Source organism: Mus pahari, chromosome 5 (assembly GCF_900095145.1).
Source record: "Mus pahari chromosome 5, PAHARI_EIJ_v1.1, whole genome shotgun sequence".
NCBI lineage: Eukaryota > Metazoa > Chordata > Mammalia > Rodentia > Muridae > Mus > Mus pahari.
The window spans coordinates 162,845,563-162,867,861 of NC_034594.1; the positions used below are offsets into that span (position 1 = coordinate 162,845,563).

At 42.7% G+C, this 22,299-nt stretch overlaps 1 protein-coding gene across 8 annotated transcripts; it reads left to right on the forward strand.

Annotated features, from left to right (window-relative positions):
* The first annotated feature begins 2,139 nt into the window (after positions 1-2,139).
* On the forward strand, positions 2,140-22,069 carry Angel2 (angel homolog 2). 8 transcript variants are annotated; one of them, XM_029538584.1, is made up of 10 exons: positions 6,842-6,929; positions 7,659-7,704; positions 8,457-8,705; positions 11,111-11,367; positions 12,879-12,948; positions 14,605-15,026; positions 15,851-15,977; positions 16,708-16,765; positions 19,113-19,276; positions 20,518-22,069. In XM_029538584.1, exons 3-10 carry the CDS (start codon positions 8,699-8,701, stop codon positions 20,667-20,669), a joined length of 1,257 nt encoding a protein of 418 aa, XP_029394444.1. In that variant the 5' UTR covers positions 6,842-6,929; positions 7,659-7,704; positions 8,457-8,698; the 3' UTR covers positions 20,670-22,069. The 8 variants fall into 8 exon arrangements, with proteins under 8 accessions (XP_021053158.1, XP_029394441.1, XP_029394440.1 ...); XM_021197499.1 differs by lacking the exons at positions 7,659-7,704; positions 8,457-8,705 and adding an exon at positions 2,140-2,407 and having other exon boundaries at positions 6,604-6,929; XM_029538581.1 differs by lacking the exons at positions 7,659-7,704; positions 8,457-8,705 and adding an exon at positions 2,477-2,551 and having other exon boundaries at positions 6,604-6,929.
* Positions 22,070-22,299: the final 230 nt, after the last annotated feature.

A 22,299-nucleotide genomic window follows, 5' to 3' on the forward strand; every position in this document is an offset into this window, starting at 1 on the left:
GGTGTGTCATGGTGGTACACACTTACAGTTCTGCATTTGGGAAGACAAGGCAGGAAGATCCTGAAGTTCAAGGTTACCCTCAGCTATATAGCCTTTAAAGGCTAGCCTGCAGCACTTGACAGCTCTTAACAGCTGAGCAATCTCTCCAGACTCTCAGATGACCCTTCTTTAAGACAGGTTCTTGGTGTGGCCCAGATTGGTCTCAAATTCTGAATGCTGAGAAGTCAGCATATGTGAACAGACTTAACTTATTGAGTGACTAAAGCAGAATCCATTTAAGGGGACAGAACAATGTCTGTGAGCTGAGAACTTTCAACTGGAACATGAATGCAAAAATGGTGTTGTGTTTTGCTTTGTTACAGATCCAAGAGTTCTCCAACCCTTAGAATAATCACCATTGCTATTATAAGGTAACTAATCTCTCCAGACAGCTCCCAAGGTATCTTTCACCATCAAGTAACCTTCAAACTCATTGAAAGAATGCATCTTGACAGGTAGTGGTGCATGCCTTTAATCCTAGCACTCTGGAGGTAGAGGCAGGTGGATCTCTGAGTTCCAGGTCAGCCTGGTCTACAGAGTGGGTTCCAGGACAACCAGGGCTACACAGAAAGACCCTGTCTCAAACAAAGGAAAGAAGGGAGGGAGAGAAAGAGAGAGAAAAGAGAAAGGGGGGGAGGGAGGAAGGAAGCACCTTAATGCCATTTGCTTATTTCAGAACGCTACATTTTTCTTCGCACAACAAGCAGAGGAGCTAAGGTGTGCTTGGAGGAGAAACTCTGGTGACTGAAAGGTCTTCCTTAAATCTGTTCCAGTTAATAATCCTATCAATGATGTTTGTCTGCTGTATGTTGTGTAGTCAGTAGAGTACTAAGTTGAATAAATTTGAACAGGAGTCATGGGCACTGTTTACAAGTTACTTACAATGTCATTATGGAACAAGGCATATAGAAAACTACTGGCCAAATGTAACTAAGGACAAAATTGTAATCACCCTTAGAAAACAGGACAGTATAAACCTCAAGCAGTCAGCCCCCATTCCTGGACACTGCGTTTATAAACTGTCTACTCTCTAAAACCTCCCTAAAATGTCCAAATCAATCCTTACAGTGGTGGTTTTTCTCCAAGGAGGAAGGCAATTTTATTTGCCTAGTCTGCTTCTCCCTGAGGCTAAACAAAGCACTCTGCCCTCTTGAGTTTTCAGACTGTAAAAAACTAACCTTTCTACCAACTACTTAGCGTCAGATTCCCACACTTTTACTGATTTTTCTATTAAAAGTGGCCCCCAAGTATACTGTTGTAAGATTCTGAGGTGACAAAAGTTAATGATGTAAAATAGAGAAAATAAAGTGTACTAAATTATCTTCAGTTAGGTATGTATCAGAAGACTGTTGTACTGAGTTTAATGTTAATGAAGTGAAAATCTGAATTAAATAAGGAACATACATAAAACAAGACTTCATATTGGTTGATGAAAATGTCATCTGAAGCCAAGTATGTGCTGGTGACAGACATGCATGTGAGATGAGTTTGACGAATGCCTCGACTGCACAGCAAGACTTTTGTCTAAGAACTCTCAAGAGTTTGCGTGTGTGATCTGAGACTAGCTTTCCTCAGAGTTCGCTAATTCAGCATTCCTGGTATGTTTACACAATACAACTACTGCAGATAAAGAGAACCAACTATACACGGAGGATGAAGTATCTCTCAAAATTCACACAAGGAAAAGAACAAAATTTCCCAAGAAACTTTACCCACAGCTACACAGCTTTACCAAAGAACCTAAGCAAGCAGCGACCCTGGCTACCGGTGCCCTCTGCCTCGCTATTCTTGCTGTCCAGTCTCCATTTATGTTTTCCAAGAACGCTACGCTCGACCGGACAGACACGGATCGTCAACGCACGAGCGTACAAGTGGGTTCTCTGAGATTTGCACAAAATCAATTATAAAGTTCTACGGGAACCCACAGAATAGTATTTCCTCAACGTGGAAATCTGCGTTTTGGATCTACCCAACCACGTAAAAACACTTTAGCTCTCCCGCAGCTCGTGCGCGCCTACGTCTTAAGAGAGCCGTCAGGCGCTAGCCTTCCGCTTCGGTAAGAGGAGGCCCGGAGCTCCGCCCTACCCGGAAATGGCTTCCGCGCACGCTCTGCGCATGCCCGGAGCCGCGCTGTTTAAGGAACTGCCCCAGAAGGCAAGATGGCGACCGGGCCTGCGGCGAGACGCTCCTCCCAGCATGCCTAGCGGCCGGCCGGGAGCCGAGTGATGGGGATCCGGTAGGACCCGGCGAGCGGCCGAGGCTGAGGCGCAGCCGCGGGCCCGGCCGTTGGGCGCTCACAGAGAGCCAAGATGGAGACGTGGCGCTGTGTGAGGAGGGGCTACGGCCGCTGTGTGGCGGGGCGAGGCCGGTCAGTGTCGAGCTGCCGGCGGGATGGACGGAGGGAGGGACCTGGAGGGGCGGGCGGGGCGGCGGGGCGGGGCGGCGGGGCGCGGGAGGAAGGCGGAGGAAGAGGGTCCGCGGCGGGAGCGCGCCCGGCGGCGCCCGGGGAGAGGTAACGCGCGGGCGGGCGGCGGCGGCGGCCGCGGCCTCCGGGGTCCTGCGGGCCTCGCGCGGCCTCCACGCTCGCCGCCGCCGCTGCCCGCGCGCGGGGCCCCGCCCGGAGGGAGGCTGCGCGCCCCGGGGTGGCTGGGCAGCGTCGGTCACGCGGAGGCCAGCTTGGACCGCCACTCAAGTTCTTGCTCCGTCCTGGGTATTTTTCTTTAAATCCATTCTTTGAGAGCCGGGCGTGATGGCTCACGCCTGCACTTTCCACACCCCGGAGGCTGAGGCGGGAGGATAACCATGGATTTGAGGCTGGCCTGGATTAGGCAGCGAGCGTGACACTCCGCCTCCAAAAGTAAAAAAAAAATAAAAAATAACTCACTTGAAATTTTAAAGCACCACAATACATGCAGCTTCTAATAATGTCACCCCGAGTAGTATCCACCGAACCTTAGATTGAATGTACGGATTTTGTTTTTCTCCTATAAACTTTGAGGACTTAGATATTAAGATGCCAATGGTTTGTATAACCTTTGAAACTATATCGTACCACGCGTGGGAAATAGCACACTGTCATTACATAAGCCGTTGGGATCTGCCCACTCCATTCCTGGTTCCTGTGCTTTGGCATTTTCTGAGTACCAGCTTGTGTGCTTGGCCCTTGGGTGGAGACTGGGTTTACAGAAAGTAAACAGTTGTAGCACTGGGGAAGTGCAGGCAGGAGAATTAGAGACACCACCAGCCTATGCTGAATGGTCTTGGACTTGTTTTTTGTCTTGGTTTTTTGTTTTTTTAGAGAAGGGGGGGGTTCTGTGTACCTCTGGCTGTCCTGGAATTCATTCTGTAGACCAGGCTAGCCTTCAACTCAGATTTGCCTGCTTCTGCCTCCTGAGTGCTGGGATCAAATGCATGGGCCACCTCAGAAAATTTTAATTAAAAAACCAAAACCAAAAACAAAAACCAAGATCCAAGTGTTGAAATCCCTTTGAATGACTTTCAGAGTCAGTTGCAAGATATAGTGCCCATGTTGTGACCGTCAAGATTTAAGGTTGGGTTGATTTAGAGAGTAATTTGAGAGTACTTAAGTTTAAAATATACAATACAGGTTATCTTTTCTAATGAAAAATAGCATAATAAATTCAACATAACAAAATCTTAATACAACTTAGGCAAAACTTAGTGATAGTAGATGTTGATACACAAACCCCAGAAATAGAATCCTCAGAACCCTAACATTTTGCCAGATAATGCAGTAGGAGTCAGTGCTTTAATGAGAACTTGAGAGTAGCATGTCTGTTAAATACAAGCTTGGGGAGCTGGGGCCATGGCTCAGTTGGCTAAGTGCTTGCTGTACAAGGCCAAGTACCTGGGTTGGAATTCCCAGCACCCATGGAAAGGTGGGGAAGGTGTCCTAATGCTGGGGAGGCAGGGACAGGGCATCCCAGAGCAGACCTGCTAGTCTAGACAATTCTGCCGAAGACCAGCCCCTGCGTGGTTCTTTTTGAGGCAGCGGAGGGGGGAGAGCATCAGCAGAGGGTAAGACTTGGTATATTTAGGGTTGCTGTATAATAAAAAGTTTACTCATCTAAGTCCACTGTAACCGACCTGCCTTCTGTGATCCTCTGAGGGCAGAGACTGCAGTCTCTGGCACTCAGCCCCTCATCCTAAAACAGCAGGAGATTAAGTAAAGGATTCATTGCCAGAGCCTTTCCCCATGATCCAGATGCCTCTTGGTTGTGGGGCTAGGGGAAAAGTTTGGAGCAATGAACTTCTATTGAACCAGGAGAAGAGAATAACACTCACAGAAAGAACAACTTTTATATAAGCAGATATGCATAATCTCATATACAGATTCATGTATGCTCATTCATACATTTCCATTTAAACCCAGTTGGGCTCAGCTTGCATGCATTCTCACAATTACATACTTACACATCCATACTTAAATATGATTTTGAAGCAAAAGACCAAGCACTGGTGCAGAAAGAGCTCACTCATTCTAAATGAAAAGAGAGTACCAATCGTTATTGCATAGAGAAAAAAAAAGGTGTCTACCCTTTTAATGTTAAATGAATTAAACCCACATTTGTAAGGAAAAAGCTTTGTTCCTTTTAATAAGACTTAAGCCTGCCTTGTCCTTATCGTGGGAACCTGTCCCACAGTAAGGAGAAACCTGCCTGCTCCTTCTGATTTTTCAGTGTCTTCTTTTTTACTCTTTCCCTCTGCATTCTACACATTGCTCTCTTAGTGTTTTATGTCACCTATAGTTTTTAAGTTATTCCACTCTGCATTCTCCTTCTATTCTTGCTCTCTCCTCCTGCTCTGAAGTCACAACAATGCTCTTACTCTCCATGCCTTTTCTCCCAAAGCTATGCCTATACTTCTAAGTTCTTCTTGAGTTCAGTTCTGTCTAAAATGTGTTGTCTAAAAACTCCTCAGCTCAGTTCTTCTCACCTCCGTTCTTCTCAATTCAGTTCTCTTTGTCCTCAGCACTTAAACATCTTTCAGAATACATGATCACATGTTACAAAGTTCATCACAAGTTCACACAAAAAATCAAATCATAAATTGAAATATAAGTTTTCAATAGAGGATGTTTACATGCATATCCATTAGGAGTAATTATCTGGCTAAACATCCATCAGCTGTCAGCTCCACAGGTTCACTGAAGGTTTAAAACCATAACTAAATTACTAGTGAAGTTTCATATAAATAAACCCAGTCAATATTTTATCTTCTGTCCTAGCACCTATAATAGTTCCTTTTTTTTTTTTTTTTGTTTTTGAGACAGGGTTTCTCTGTGTAGCCCTGGCTGTCCTGGAACTCACTTTGTAGACCAGGCTGGCCTCAAACTCAGAAATGTGCCTGCCTCTGCCTCCTGAGTGCTGGGATTAAAGGCATGCGCCACCACACCTGGCTTGTTCCCTTTTTATGACCTTTGGTTAATTGTTTTACAACCTCCTGTAATGATCATTAAAACTTAAGAAGTCATCTATTTGTCTATATAGAATCACTACAAGACAGTACATCTTCGTGGATCTGCAGAGATCTGCTCCAAAACAATGTGCTATTACTTAGTGATAGTTATATGTTTAATAATAACAGGAAATTAATAGCAGGAGTCTTTCCTAAAATGAATCCCTTACTGCTTTGCTTAATAGGGGTGCACCTGCCGCAGATTATATGATAATCTGAAGCAGGCCATTTCAGGATGATCACCTGCTAGTTATTCTCTTGTCCCATTGTGGCTCCTGACAGATTCAAGTGATGGAGCTCCCAAGTTCAGACAGAATCTTGTCTTCAAATATAAGATCAAGACCAATAGATTCCTAGTGTGATTCTCAGGGCTGTACATACAGAGGACATGCAGCTGCAAGTACACGAAATAACAATCTTAGTGTTGAATGGAATTGATACAGTGGTATCAGTTTGGAGTCTAGGTAGATTTTTATAAATAATCCTTGTGCTTTTTAGTTTCCTCCAGGAGGCTCTATGCTTAGAAAGAGGGAAGAACAGAAAAGCATTGGTTAGTAAGGGAGTAGCTTTGTAAAGCTAAAACCCTTTGACAGGTTTTTGTTTTTAGCTTTACCAGTGTTTAGGAAGAATTTAACTTTGTTATAAAAATACTATTCCAAAGTATGTTTTTACTCTAAACTCTAGTTGGAAGTATACAAACTTTTACTTACATCCTGCTATTTAACTGTTATTTTTCCTCTAGGTTTTATTTTTGTTGAATTTTTAGTGCTAGAAATCTATTCTGCATACTAGTGTGTTAGTGGGTTAACCTTTCAGTTGGATTGTGGACTGACTTTGGGAGCAGGATATGTGGTATCTTGGCAGCCTAACTGGTATTTTCTTGTTGAGGATTTATAACACTATCCACTGCTGTTTAGGGGAGAACATTGATGCTGATAGTGAAGATGGGTGCTTTTCCCTTTACCCCTCACAGAGTTAGAAGTTAAGCATGAGAGGACATCTCACCTAGAGAAATTAGATTTTGATTTTGTGTACTATAGCTGAACAAATAGTGGTACCTCAGGGAGTGTCTTATTTTTCTTTTAGGTACTCCATGTTTCCCTATCCTCTAAAGAGTTTGGGTCGAGACTGGACCACACCGTGGGAGGATCTACAGAAATATTGCTGGCACAGACACATTTCCAGTTGTCTGAGGTGGCCAGGACATTATTCACGTGCACCTTACCCATACTTCAGTAGCAGGCATTTCTCATTGAACTGTAGACCACCTTTTCTGTTTGAGTCTGGAACGCAGTTTCAGTACTATAATTGGAGACCTGACCAACTGAGCAACACATCCTTGATTCATCTCTCTCGTTACGTCATGAACTCTGACAGAGATGAGCCCTCATCTAAACGAAGAAAACATCAAGGTAAAGGAGATGTTTATCTTGTAGACATAGATGATAGGCCACATTGAAGCCGTTCTCCATGTGCTAGAGGGTTAGGTGGTTAGTCTTAGCCAGCACTTGCTCTGTGCTGGGGATGGTTTCTTTATTTTCAACTAATCATGTCTTTCTTTCAGAGTAGAAAGCACTATAAGTAAAAAGACTTATATAGTCTATGTAAGTACTTATATAAGTAGCCTATCTGACTATAAAATTTGAAAGTGACTCCGATTAAGACTGTAGAAAACAGAAGTAGGTAACACAAAGCTTAAGGATAGTTTTTATGACATTTTCTGATGACATAGAGATTGGCAGTGGAGTCACTGATCTAAAAAAATGTTAATTTTGTGTTCTCATTTCAATAGTAATTTTAAAAATATAATATAAAAGGGTTCTTTTGTTAGAAACAATCATAAATAAAATATTACAGGATAAGATTTTAGCTTGTTAAATCTGTATTTCCCAAATTAGCATCTATAAATATTCTAAGTATATATTTTTCTTCTTTTCTCAATGATAGAGATTGAAGCCAGCCTTGTGCTTGTTTTGATACTGAGCTACACACCCCGTCCTAGAGCTGCAGTCCTAGAGAGACTCTCGAGAGAGTCAGAGTGGTTACCTTTTAGAAAGGGGGCCAGAGCTTAGCCAACTTTGTGGAACTTTAAGAAACGATATTGATTCTGTCAACTTTTCTCATGCTGTTTTTACTTGTAGACAACTCTTGTACTCCTACCCCACTGTAATCCCAGTATATAATGAGGTATGTAAGACTGCGGACTGCCGTTCTTACCAACTCCAGTGTTCATGAGAATGCTTTAGAGGGGCTGCATGGCAGTTGGTGTGTAGGGAGCTGAGGCAGAACTGGGAGAACTGAGCATGAGCTCCTCAGGCCGCAGTGTTCAGGCTCCTTGTTCTTTGTTGTTCTCTGGAAGATTCGCCTGGGTCCCAAGGCAAAAATTATTAATTGCTGCAGTTACAAGGTGCTAGTTGGCATAAACAAGCACATGTAAATAGAATCTAAGACCGTAGCTGTGGACATCTGTGTACAGTGTGTGACTATAACATATGCAGATGAGAATCCCATGAGATGCTGAAATCGGGGTCCTCAGAAGGACCCAGTTATTTCTGATGATGTGTCTACTGTTGATTGGGCCAACTCACATTCCTCTCTTGCCAACCTTTTGGTAATTCTGTGCTCTCACAGATCGAATTTTGACAGGCCACACAAGCATTGTAAAGTTTAGGAAGTACTCCCGGTCCTTATGTGCACTCTGCCACTGTGGCATGAGCTCGGAGACATCACTGAACCTATGTTCCTTGGTTTTCTAGTGTAATAAATAACACCTGCTTTGAGTATCTGATAAAGATAAAGCAAGATATGTGTACATGCCTAACATACTATTGGCTTCATAGTGGCTACTCAGAAGTTTTTCCAGAAATGATAGGGAATTACAGCTACATACTGACAATTTCTGATTGCTACCTGACTGTCTGTCTGTCCATTCTTCCTAGGTGTTGAGAATAAGGAAAAGGCTCTTCGTTAAGCCACATATGTGACTTCCGATATTTCACTAATACTTTCCAATCAAGAGAACAGCATTACTAATTTGCCTGTCACTTTAAAGTGGTATTTGAAGGATTTGTATGACACACTATGACTCTTTAATTAGGCACCCCAATACCTGCTCAGGCTTATTGCTCACTTTCTTTGACTCATCTCTCTTCTCTGCTGTGATCACCTTGTTCCTCCTGACATGGAAGGTATATAAGATTTTGCAGTGTAAATTTATGTTGTAAAGTATGTAATGGCCAGAGACTGTTCACTGTGTCAGTGGTTTTGAGATTCTCCTCCATGGAGCCTAGCTTGTGAACACACTCACGCCTATTCAGTAGAAACAACTGTGGTTGGGATGGCCTGTGTGTTTTCCCTCAGCAGAGATTTGGTGTCCTTGTGAAATGAAAAGCAATGCCAAAAGGCTCCACACACTGTACAGATTTGAAAGCCACCATATATGTTAACCAGGTAACCCACTGGTCCTGGTTATTTAAGGAGGACATAATAATCTCACATATTTGCATGCCACTCTGTGCACATACCGTCTGAGGAGCTGTGATGAGTGTTCTTGACCTTCACTTTTTATGTCACTGTAGCAGTGACAGGATAGTGCTGCAGTGGGTGAAAAGCTTGCATATGACACGATGGAGCCCTTCCATCTTGCTTATATACTAAGGCCACAGTGTATTACTGACTGTTATGGGACACCCTAGTAGGTGAATGGGGTTCTGCCCGTGTAGCTCTGTGGAGCTAATTACTGCCTTAACTGTAAGTCTTTGGGGTGCGATTCCCCATGTTCTCAGTGCAGGAGAGGAAAGAGCTAATGCAGTTCACACACCTGGGCAGAGGGCTGCTCGGGGCAGAATTCTGCAGGTATCAGAAGACTTGTCTTTGATTTCATTTCCTCCCACCTTTTGATCTTGTCTTTCCCTTAGCACCTTCACACCATCAGCTCCTTCACCCCCTCCAGACTCACTGATAATACCAGTTATCTTCTGTCTGATCAAATGTCTCTTCCTGCATGTAGCAGGGAGATGCTTAGATACTGAGGAAAGTAATCTGGCATAACTAATTACCATAATATATTTTATTGGCAGCTGTATATGGTGTATGTATATTTTGATTATGAGTATGAATGTAGAAGACTATTTTTAAATGGTAGCATATTTCCTTTTCACTGCACTTAAGTATACCATTTCAATCTGTTTCCTTTTTGGTTTGTTTTGGTTTTGTTTTGGAGACAGGGACTCACATTGTAGCCCAGGCTGGCCTCAAACTCTTGGGAATCCTACCTCAGCCTCCTGAGTTCTGGGACTGCAATATAAGCCCCATATCCAGACAACTTTATTTAGAAGAATTTTAATGCATTCTAGTCTAGTGAAATGAAAACCTGCATGCAGGCTAGAGAAAGACAGTCTGCGGCCAAAAGCTGCCCCATATGCGTGGCTGCTCATCACCACGTCTGTTCTCTTCCCATTAGGTTTTCTTAATTGTTGAGTTTCTGGGTAACTAAACGTTCCTTTTGCTCTCCTGACTTCCATGCCATTAATCATATCCTCACTAGTGTGACATAGTAAGACCCAAGATCAAAGGTGATCATATGTAGTTAGGTTTTTTCCTGCAGGAGGCATTGAACCTGTTTTCCAGATAAGTGTTCGACCTTGACTTTTTTTTTTTTTTTTTTTTTAAATCTCATTACATGTAGGCCAGGCTAACCCTGAACTTCAGCTTTCTGAGTGCTGAACTATAGGCATGTGTCTCAGGCCTGGCTGTCACTGTGTGTGTGTGTGTGTGTGTGTGTGTACGTGTACACACACATGCACCCTCAGAAGATGATAATTTCTCAGTGGAGGGGTATATTTAATTACAGAATCATCTTTTTCTATCCACTTTTATTACTTTTTCAAAGAATTGTATGTCTTTACATACTATGATCTGTGGTACATCCCTGGAGGTTGTATGCAAATCTCAGTCAGCAGCCTCTGTTGTTTTTCTGGAGCATTCTGTAAAGTCTCGCTGACTGTTGTTTTGGTGTACCTACATTACATTACGTTACAAGGCTCTTCCTATAACCTGCGATCTGTAACAGTTGATTTTGTCATTGTCTGCACTTCCCACTTGTAACATTTTAGATACTAATCACTGTTCCACATATTATATCATTTCTGCCACCCTCTATTCATGTGTAAACCAGGATTCTGAGCTAAGATAACTGACGACCTTAATAGGGAATGAAATGTGGTGGGAAATCATCTCTGGCCACCAACTCAGGCAGAGTCTCTCTCTCTCTCTCTCTCCTTGCATTAAAGAATGCTAAGCATGACTGATGGAAGTCTTAACCAGGGACAAGTGGGAAAAGGCAGCCACACATAGTCTTAGGTTTTCAGCTTTCAGAAAGATTCAGTAGCCCTCAGTCACCGTATGGATTTGCTACCTTGTCAGGCCGCCTGATGACAGCTTGCAACTAGTCAGTGTCAAGTAGCTATCTCCTAGGGAAACATTTTACTCCATGGCTGTGGGCATTTTCTTTAAGTAAGAAAGTATTTGTATACAGGAAAGTATCTGGTCTCATTTGATTGATTGTTATATTTTGTCTAATATATTTTAACAGGAACAATAAAAAGGAACTGGGAGTATTTATGTAGCCATAATAAAGAGAATACGAAGGACCTAGAAGACAGAAATGTTGACTCCACGTGTGAGGACCGTGAAGATAAGTTTGACTTCTCAGTGATGTCTTATAACATCCTCTCGCAGGATTTATTGGAGGATAACTCACACCTCTACAGACATTGCCGACGCCCAGTGTTACACTGGAGTTTTCGGTTTCCCAATATTTTGAAAGAAATCAAACATTTTGATGCAGATGTAAGTGTGTAAAGCAGTATTAGAGCTTTTCATCCAAGGAAAATGTGGTCGATGAGTGTACAGTCACGAGCAGTGTTTTATTTACTTCATGCTCGGGGAAGGAGCCATTGTTAGCTAGGTGTGGCTTTCTTGCTGTTGGTGACTGATAGAAATAATCACCCAACCTTTCAAATAGCTGAAAGTTTTAAAGTATTGGACAACTTTGAGACTCAGACTGGAAGCATTTTAAATAAAAATATTGGGCTTGAAATTTCAGTAATTTGTGCAAAAAATATATATCTACACAAGAAAATGATAACATTAAAAGAATATCAATTAGTTTTTTTGTTTGTTTTGAGACAGGATCTCTCATACCTCACATTGGCCTCAAATTTACCTAGGATGACCTTGAACTCCTGGTTTTCCTGTCTCTACCTATGAAGTGCTGAGATTGCAGGCATGTGCCACCATGCCCAGCTAAAGAAACGGTGGCTTTCTTTTGGGGGTGTGGGTTGGAAGAAAGGGGGTGAGCTGGGGATGCTGAGATGAAACCAACCTCTTCAGAAAGAGTGTGTGCGTAGGGCTAGGTAGACGCCTCAGTGGTTAAGAAGACCGACTACTCTTCTAGAGAACTTGGGTTCAGTGCTCCGCAACTATAAGGCAGCTCACAACCCCCAGTAACTCTAGTTTCAGAGCATCTGACGTCCTTCTCTGGCCTCTATGGTCACTGATGGAACATGGTGCACAGAAATTCAGGCAAAGCATTTGTAAACATAAAATTAAATTGCAAAAAACATTTAAAAGAATCCTGAGCCAAGTATGATGTTATATCTGTAATCTAATGCTTGGCTGAGGCAGAAGGACCACTCTTAGTTCAAAGCTGTTCTGGGTTATATAGTGACATTCTGTTTTTGTTTTGTTTTTTAAAAACCCAAAAATTTAGTAATGATGAACATGGAAATTCATGAAAAATAGCATTACATATAAAAAATACAAAAAGTTATTTCAAGAACTAGACCATTTTGCGTGTTAGATGCTATTCCATATGAGTGTGGGCCATGGTTTTGAGGTGTATTATAAGATATTTAGAAACATATTTCTTGTGATGTAGAATATTTTGAGAGCAGTAATTTTTTCAAAAAATATGAAGAAAAAGACAGACAGGCAAACTGGGTGGAGGTGGAACACACCTTTAATCCTAGCACTTAGGAGGCAGAGGCATGTGGATCTCCGAGTTCAAGGCCAGCAGTTCCAGAATGGCTAAGGCAACACAGAGAAACCCTGTCTTGAAAAACCAAAAACTAAAAGTAAATAGCATTAATTCTAAAAATAAGAAAAAAGTATATCTACAACTTTGATGTCTACTGTATCAGAGTTAAATGGAATTCATGAAAAACCAAAAACTAAAAGTAAATAGCATTAATTCTAAAAATAACAACAAAGTATATCTACAACTTTGATGTCTACTGTATCAGAGTTAAATGGAATTCATATTTGCATCTGTTTTAATTCATGCCACTATTTTCTTCAAGGTGCTTTGTCTACAGGAAGTTCAAGAAGATCATTATGGGACAGAAATCAGACCAAGTCTGGAATCACTGGGTACAATGTAACCTTTGTTTACTTTAGCCATATTTATTCTTGCAGAATTGTTATTTAAACGTAAGTTTTTAAACAAAACAAAAAAATGTATGATACATTTGGGGATAACTTAGTTTAGAAAAAAAAAATGATGCAGAAAGAGTCAGATGTCCGTCCTGGAACTGGAGTTAAAGATGGTTGTGAGCTACCATGTGAGTGCTGGGAACTGAACCTGGGTCCTCTGCAAGAGCAACAAGGGCTCTTAGTCATTGAGCCATCTCTCCAGGCCAGGGGATAACTTTTACTTTTTATTTATTATTTTACAGGTATGAGTGTTTTGTCTGCTTGTATGTCTGTGCACCATGTGTGATCCTTAAGCCTATAGAGACCAGACAAGGGAGATCTGTGGCATTATAGTTAACAGGCATTTATGAGCCACAATGTAGGTATTAGAACTAAACCCAGGTCATCTTCAAGAGTAACCAGTGCCCTTAACTGCTGAGCCATCTCCAGCACCTTTGGGATAATTCTTAATTTTGAAAATGTGATAGTATTTCAAAGTATCAGTCAAACCCTGCAGCATTTCTGCTAGAAATTCCATGCTGATCTTAAAAGGGAAAGGTCTCCAGGGGTCATTCAGCTACTATACCACTGTGGGTCTGTGCTGCAGATGAGGGACTGGCCCACTTACCTCATCAACAGGAGGCCTTATCATAGCTTGTTGGATGAAGCAGCTTTAAGAATCATCTCATCTCCAAGCATGAAGCACGTGCCCGCATGACATCCATTCATTTATCCGGTGCCTTCTGAGTACCTGCTTGATCTTTACACTGTTCTAGAAGTGAGAACAGCTTTGGTCTCCACAGCTGACCGCCTCCCTAGTGGGATGTGTGTAAGTGAACTGCAGGCAAGGAAAGCAGACAGGGAAGATTTAGGTTTTCAGCAAAATGAGTGGACAAGGTGAAGTTTGGACAAGGATTTGGGGGAAGTGAAAGTGGAGCCATACCTAGAGCATTCTCGTCAGCAGCCATCGGGGGAAAGGCTCTGATGGCGACATGGATTCATGCAGTGAGCACAGAGAGTGAGGTGGGGAGCAGACGGACACAAAGACCTCACTGTCTGTGTGACTGAGTTGGCGGGATAACCCTGCTCTAAAGAGCCCAGGCATGCTGTTTCTGAGACCAGGCCTTACTGTGTGACCCAGGTTGTTTCAAACTTAGAATTCACCTTACAGATGCTTACATTCCAAGTGTATGAGACTGTTCCCTGCCTGACATTATAAGGTATGTGGTATGCTGAGCCTCACTGTAATCCCAGCACTCGGGAGGCAGAAGCATTATTATCAGGAGTTCAAGGCCACTTAGAAACCTGTAACAAGTTGAAGGATGGCCTGAGAACCACAATGAGTCCCTGTCTCAGAAGACCCTTGGGCTGGGAATGTAGATCCACGATCGGAAGCACCTCACCCACTGCCAAAAGAGAGAAAGAGAGACTTCTCAGAATTTATTTTCTTCAGTGCTGAAGTGGAAACACTCTTAGGCCCAACGCTAGCCTAAACCTTGGTTTTTGCATGTCCCAGCATCCTGTCTTACAGAATATGCTTTGTCAAACATTGCTTTAAAATCTCAAGAGAAATGTGTCTGACATAGTCTCTCTTCTAAAATTCATTCCTCGTAGGTTATCACTGTGAATATAAGATGAAAACAGGAAGGAAGCCCGACGGCTGTGCCATCTGCTTCAAACATTCCAAGTTCTCGCTCTTATCTGTGAACCCAGTGGAGTTCTGCCGCCGTGATATTCCTCTGTTGGACAGAGACAACATTGGATTAGTTTTACTCCTGCAGCCCAAGATCCCACGTGCTGCCTCTTCATCCATCTGCATAGCTAACACACATCTGCTGTATAATCCACGGCGTGGTGACATCAAGCTAACCCAGCTGGCAATGCTGCTGGCCGAGATTGCCAATGTGACCCATCGCAAAGATGGCAGCTCCTGTCCTATTGTCATGTGTGGTGACTTTAATTCTGTTCCTGGTTCTCCACTCTATAGTTTCATAAAGGAAGGAAAATTAAATTATGAAGGTCTTGCAATTGGAAAGGTAAGTGCCTGTCTCATCTCTGTTAGGAAGCCAGCTTTGGCAGCTCTGCCTGTCACGATGAGGGGATGGTCATCAATAGAGTGAAGATGGTCAACGCATGACTGAAAACACCAGGCATCTCATACCTCGCCACACTAAAAGATGATGATCCCACAATTATGAGCAAGTGGCCTTATTCACTTGGTTTAATTTTGTCTTTTCACTATGAAAGCTTTCTGTCTAAAGGAATTAGCAGGTAGAAAGAGAAGTTTGAAGACAAGGAAACTTGAAGGCCCCCTTTACACGGGGTAGGAAAAGTTCTGAATGCTGGATGGGGACAGTACAGTAATTTAATATTCATTATATAAGTTATCCTTTACATAGTACTAAGTTCTTGTGCAGTGCTAAATACTTTTATTCTTCAGCTTAAGAGTTATTTTTATTAGGCTCTGAATGATATCTCCATGCTTCCCTCTGCCTGTTTTAGATCATTTGGTTTTCAGTATGTTTAATCAAAAGAAGTCCTCCACCAACAGAATTTTCAGTGATAGTTTTAAAGTTGATTTTAGCGCCAAGCATCTGCCACAATAGAAACTGTATTACAGATAGCATAAAGAGTTAGAAAGCACTAGTGGGAAGCCATAGACATTTAGATGCTCACATAAGGAACCACGCTTGTGGAACGCCTGCATGTCCATGTAATAACGAGTGCTTTCTGAACTATCTGGACGGGAGCGATGGGCCTGCTTATTGTTTCTGATTACCTCCCATGAAAAACATAAACGTTTTAGTACGTAAATAGTTAAAGTCTGTTCACTTAAGATGCCTGTTGAAATTCTGTGCAGGTATCTGGCCAGGAACAGTCTTCACGGGGACAAAGAATTTTATCTATTCCAATTTGGCCCCCAAACCTAGGCATCTCTCAGAACTGTGTTTATGAGGCACAGCAGGTTCCCAAAGTAGAAAAGACAGGTGAGTGTGGGGACATTTTGGCAGTCTGCTGGGTAATGGTCTTCCCTTTGAAGTCATAAAGCTAAAACATCAAACTTTAGTATCTCTGGCATTTAGTGTTCATGTACACAAATACGAATAGCTCTGCTCATCCTTTTTTTGTTTTTTTCGAGACAGGGTTTCTCTGTGTAGTCCTCGCTATCCTGGAACTCACTTTGTAGACCAGGCTGGCCTTGAACTCAGAAATCCGCCTGCCTCTGCCTCCCGAGTGCTGGGATTAAAGACGTGTGCCAACACGCCCGGCTCTGCCTCTGCTTCCCAAGTGCTGGGATTAAAGGCGTGCACCACCATGCCCGGCCCCAATTTCCTTTTTAAGAGTTAAATTTTGGGACTTGAGAGATGGCTCAGAGGCTCTGTGTTCAATTCCCAGCACCCACACAACCTTCTGTAATGGGATCAATGCCCTCTTCTGGTGTGTATGTGAAGACAGCAATGGTGTACTCACATATATTAAAAAAAAAAAAAAAAGTTCCAACGTTATCTGTGCATGAGTGACTTGCATGTTGCCTTAGAATTGTTTGCACTTCCCTCTGATTCTGTAGACCATCGAGATGTAGATATAGGATCAAACATTTAACCTGACTTCTAAACTAGACATGAGTCGGAAGGATTCGAGAGAAAGCTATGCTCTGGCAAACTAGAACAGAACTGTATGCACATTGGATTGATATGATTCCCTCTGCTCTTTCAGACAGTGATGTGACTCAGGCACAGCAGGAGGACGTGGAGGTCCCAGTGTCAGCTGACAAGTGAGTTCCGGAAGGCAGCAATGCACAGTCCCTGACTTTAACTGAATAACACACAAAAAAAATTCCCTCTCAGAAAACACTGGGATCCAAAATGGAGTTCGTGCTATTCCACGCTGCAAAGGCTGCTGGGTTTATGACAAGTACACATGAATTCCAGGTCTGACTGCTGCTTTTTAGCTGTGAGACTCAAACATCTCTAGCGTTCTATTTCCTTACCTGGGTTGTGAGGATTCACAAAAGCAGTAGTTCATGCTTTGGCATGTTCTGGAAAACAGCATGTGGGCCTGGACTGGCCCAGGAACCCTGAAATGTATGTTGTAATATATTTAGAGAGCCCAGATCACAGGAAAGTATCTTCCCCCTTTTGTAGGACCCTTAGTCTTATTTAATTCACTATATCCCAGGCTACAGGCAACGTGACCCAGACACGAAGCTGTAGGGAGGGGCGTTGTCTGTCATTTTCTTTTGAACTGTAGGAAAAACGTCTGAAGCAGAATGAAGCCCGTGTCAGCGTAAAAAGAAACCTGAATGCTTGGTCTGTGATTGACCAGTGGGTGTGTGGTAATTCATCAAGGCAGAGACCTAGGTCTGTCTCTTTAAGATTCTTGAGGTGTTTATTTTATATTGCAACTCACGTTTTTTTTCAGCATTTAAATGTAGGGCCCACATTAGAAGCATATCTCCTTCAATTTATCTTTTTTTTTTTTTCAGTTTTAGTTTGAATGTGTTGTTTTGACAAAAATATTATAAGAATAAGAAACAATTTTTAGTGAATAAACATTTTAAATATAGTAACAGTTCCCCTATAGTTGATCAAATAAATGTGACATAACATGATGGTTTTGAGAAGTTAGATCTCTTACAAGGTTTAGCTCTGTAGCCTAGGCTAGCTTGAGCTTTTGTCCTCCTTAACCTCCTAAGAGCTACCGTCACACTGCCGTCACACTATGTGCTGCCATGCCCTTCCCTAACTCTGGCGTTGTGTAAGGTGTGAGACAAATGTGTATATGCATAGCATTCACCAAAATGAGACACTGTCGGTAAGTTAACAGCTTGAAGGAGGCTTAACTTGCTTTTGTGTCTCATTATGTAGCTCAGGCTAGCTCCAGCTTCCCACATGTGAAATTATGAACATGCACCACCTTTTATATTTAGTAATGCTATAAATATAAGTCCTTAGACATATTAAGGAGTTACCTGTGGTTATTGACTTAGCTTACAAAAATCAAGGGCCATTTTTTTTTAGTGTTATGGCATGTGCATTGGTAGTTTGCATATGTTTGTCTATGAGAGGATATCGAATCCCCTGGAACCAGAGTTACAGTTGTGAGCTGCCATGTGGGTGCTGGGAATTGAACCTCAGTTCTTTGGAAGAGCATCCAGTGCTCTTAACTGCTGAGCCATCTCCCGAGTCCAAAGGACCAAATTTTTGTGTGTCCTTCAGCACCTACAATGGTGTATAGTTTTCCTTTATAGCATAAATGGGTCTTAAAATTCATGACATAGTAGAAAGAAATCTTTAGCCCTTTAGTCAGTAACATGCCATGTGTTTGCAGTGGTGAATGTGAGCCACTCTGGAGCTGTACTAAGAGGCAGCACAGACACAACAGGCCTGTGGCTTCTTTACCAGCAGAGACCCAGATGGTCCCAAATAGCTCTGCACACTGACCACTGAGAGCACCCTTCAAAACACAACCAGAGCCAGGCAGTGGGGCTCACCCCTTAATCCCAGCACTAAGGAGGCTGAAGCAGGTAGGTCTCCCAAGTTTGAGGCCAGCCAGAGCTGCATGGAGAAACCTGGTCTCAAAAACAAGAAATACAACCAAGAAGTGCACCCTGTGGCTCATTATGTAAATGGAGGCTCTCACAGGTATAATTTTAAGATCTGATTTAGCATATTGATACTTTTTACCCCATTTGCTGGGCTTTAGTCGCCATTTGTTTACAGTCACTGCATCAGTAAAGGAGTTCCCATTTGGAATATGGTTTATTTAAGTGAAACTCCTCTAGCTGGGTGTGGGGCTTACACTTGTGATCATAACATTGTGGTCATTGAGGCAGAAGTATCATGAAAAGGGGGACAGCCTGGGCTATGTAATGATATTGAGGTTAGCCTGATCTATATAATAAACTTTACAAAAAAACCCCAGGCATAGTGGCTTACACTTATACCAGTACTCAAGCAACTGAGACAGGAATTGCCACAGATTTGAGGCCATCCTAAGCTATAAAGTAAGTTCCAGTCTAACTGGGCTATAATGTAAAAGAAAATCAAAAGTATCCTAGTCTTTGTCTGAGAATGGAGTAGAAGGTAATTTTTCTATGAAATCTTTTCCTTTTGCTTTAGAGTGTCCTCGAATCTACAGCACGGTTTCAGCTTGTCATCTGTCTATTCCCATTATGTTCCTGACACTGGCGTTCCAGAGGTGACCACCTGCCATTCCCGAAGTGCCATAACTGTCGATTATATTTTCTACACTGCAAAGAAGGAGGACACTGCTCAGGGTCCAGGTAAAGAGTGTGTGGAAACACAACGCTAGAACTCACAGGGCCTGAGCTGAGCGCAGCAGCAAGGCAGAGGGCTAGCTGTAGGGTTGATGGATGAACTGGTCACGTGACTGCACAGAGCTTAACAGGGTACAGAGAACAAGGCAGTAACGAGCCCCAACACAAACTCTCACAGAACTGCAGCCTCAGTTGGCCCTTCAGTGCCAGTTAGCATCTAAGTCCTAGGCCACCGTCCGCTCTTCATAGATCCTGCCTCCCCATGGCAGCCACTCAGTAAGATGGTGAAGAACCACAGCTCTAGGATGGCTTCGAGCAGGTCAGAGCATACTGCTCACAGCAGACACTGGGCGTACTGACCCTGGGGCTGCTCTCAAGGACAGAAGTGGGCAGTACATTCCTGTTACACCTCAAGAAATCAGGTTGTATAAGCCAACCGAGGGTTTAAAACAGGAAGCATTGAGATACTAGAAACTTAATATCTGGAATCTATAGTATCAGGTTGTTTCACTAAACCAGTTAACTACCCAGTGTGCCCTGCCCTCGGTTTAGACAGTAAGGTCTGGAAGTTGCCATGCCTACAGAGTTCACTAGGTGGCAGGAGTACACCAGGGATCAGCAGCTCCAGTCTCCCTAAAGCATGGCATCTTTCACTTGGGTGGAGAATGACTGGGCTTGAACCATGCCATCTTATCCTGCAGCCACCTTTGCAGCCATCTTACCTTACAGCCCCTGCCAGGCTTCGCTCTGTGCATCAGAGTGGGCTGCTTGTCAGTCTCAGATTAACAATTTTATGTTACATTGTGTAAACTGTATTAATTGAAAAAGAAAAAGTATCTGGCATAAATAACGTGAAGCTACATTTTAAGGATTATTAATAACAACTTTATAAAACTATACTGTGGGCTGGTGAGATGGCTCAGCGGGTAAGAGCACCCGACTGCTCTTCCAAAGGTGCAGAGTTCAAATCCCAGCAACCACATGGTGGCTCATAACCATTCTTAACAAGATCTGACTCCCTCTTCTGGAGTGTCTGAAGACAGCTACAGTGTACTTACATATAATAAATAAATAAATCTTTAATAATAAAAAAAAAGAGAGAGACTTATTTTTAAAAAAATATAAAACTATACTGTAAAAACTTTATTAGTTTTCCGGTGGGCTTCGGGTTCTGTTTCAGTGTTTTTTAAAAAAAACTTTTAATTTGTTTAATGACAGTTTGACTAAATGTGTGTTTCTTTATCTAGGAGCTGAAGTTGCTTTGGTTGGTGGCTTGAAACTTCTAGCTAGACTGTCACTTCTAACAGAACAAGACTTGTGGACTGTGAATGGCCTTCCCAATGAGCACAACTCCTCAGATCACCTGCCTTTGCTGGCCAAGTTCAGGCTGGAGCTCTGACTACTGCTCATTCACAGGACTTCCTGTCTGTATTCTTTTCAAAGGATGTAAAAATTTTAAGTATTTGCATGCTGTTCATTTTTGTGATGTAGGGTTCTGAATTTCTGTTATATGCTTGAAATGGATTTGAAGAAACAAATTTACAACTTTTTTTTTAATGAAATATTTTCCTGATAACTGATGTCTAAAGAACTTTATGGTAAATGACTTCTAAGTCCTGGTAAAGTTAACAGCTTTTTAAAAATGTAGCTCATCTTGGCCCTGAAGACAGGAAGTCAGTGCTTTTTAGTACATCCGGTGGTCCTGCCCGACCTGCGAAGCTCAGCGTGCTGCCTTTCTGGAGACCTGATCTCATTGGGAGAAGCCTGTGCTTGTTCTTAGAAATCACCAGGTCATTCCTCCACAGGGTCCAAGCTTCTGAAGAGGCTTGACAGTGCGTGTGCTGTAGAGAACACTGGCCCATGTCACTGCCACCCTGAGCTGTGGGATGTGCCTACATTTTGTATTGGAAATAGCTGAGAAGTATAGATCACTCTCATGAGCAGAGCCCCTAGGGAGATATGGGGGTGCACACCTATAACCTTGTTAGCATTTGGAAGGTGGCGGCAAGTGGCTGTTTAAAGCCAGCTTGAGCAACATAACAAGTTTGAGGGCAGCCTGGGCTACATGAAACCCTATCTTAAGACAAAAAAAAAAAAGACCAAGTCCTTTATGTCCACTCCTGTCCTGGATAAAGGTTGCCATAAGGAAAGCAGATGGGCCAGGTACATCCACAAACATCCTTAACTCCAGCATCTGGGAGACAGAGGCAGGAGGATCACAGTGTCCCAGGCTGACCAGGACTCCACACTAGGCCCTGTGTCTCAAAGACAACAAAAGGCAGCAGACTCCAGGTTGTACCTCGGTCTCCTGTACTTGCCTTTCTGTTTAACAGTGGTGGGAGGCCCTTGGGTCAGGAGCGACATTTTGTTGATCCAATTTTGTATAAATTTATCAGAGAAGTGATCTTTGGAAGAAAGCTGGAGCTCCGCAGCTGTTTATCATTTGCCTCCAACATGCAGAAGTCATTGTGGGAGCTGTCGCTTAGACCTGGGAGGGAGCCTCACTGACTCTTGGCTGTGCAGTTGAGCTTGGTACCATGGTGCAGCAGGGTGCCATGGTGCTTACACTGTTCTGTGCAGCCTCACAGCAGCCTGACCAGCCAGTAGCTTGCCCTGTACACGTGTCGAATAGTAGAATTCTAAATGTAAGTAGAAATTTCTCTGCTTTTTAAAAGTCAATTCAGATTACAGGCATTTTTACTAAGTCATTACTGTGCCGTAATAAATGTTCTCTACAGTGAGTTTTATTAATAGAATGTTTTATATTAGACAATAAATCTTTGCAATTTAAATTTTTAATTCATTTATTCCAGTTGTTTTATGTGTAGTAGACTACTGCCTCAGAGGTGTGCAGACTAAGAAGTGCCCAGTGAGCACTGAGCAAGCCAACCTTGCTTTTCATATAGAGTATTAATATACTATTAAGATTGTCCATAGTTTTCAGTAATAGTCTGTAGGGTGCTAAGGGTCCTGGTTAGAGACATAATCATTATCAAATTACAGTGGTAATTGTCTCTTTTTAATATGGA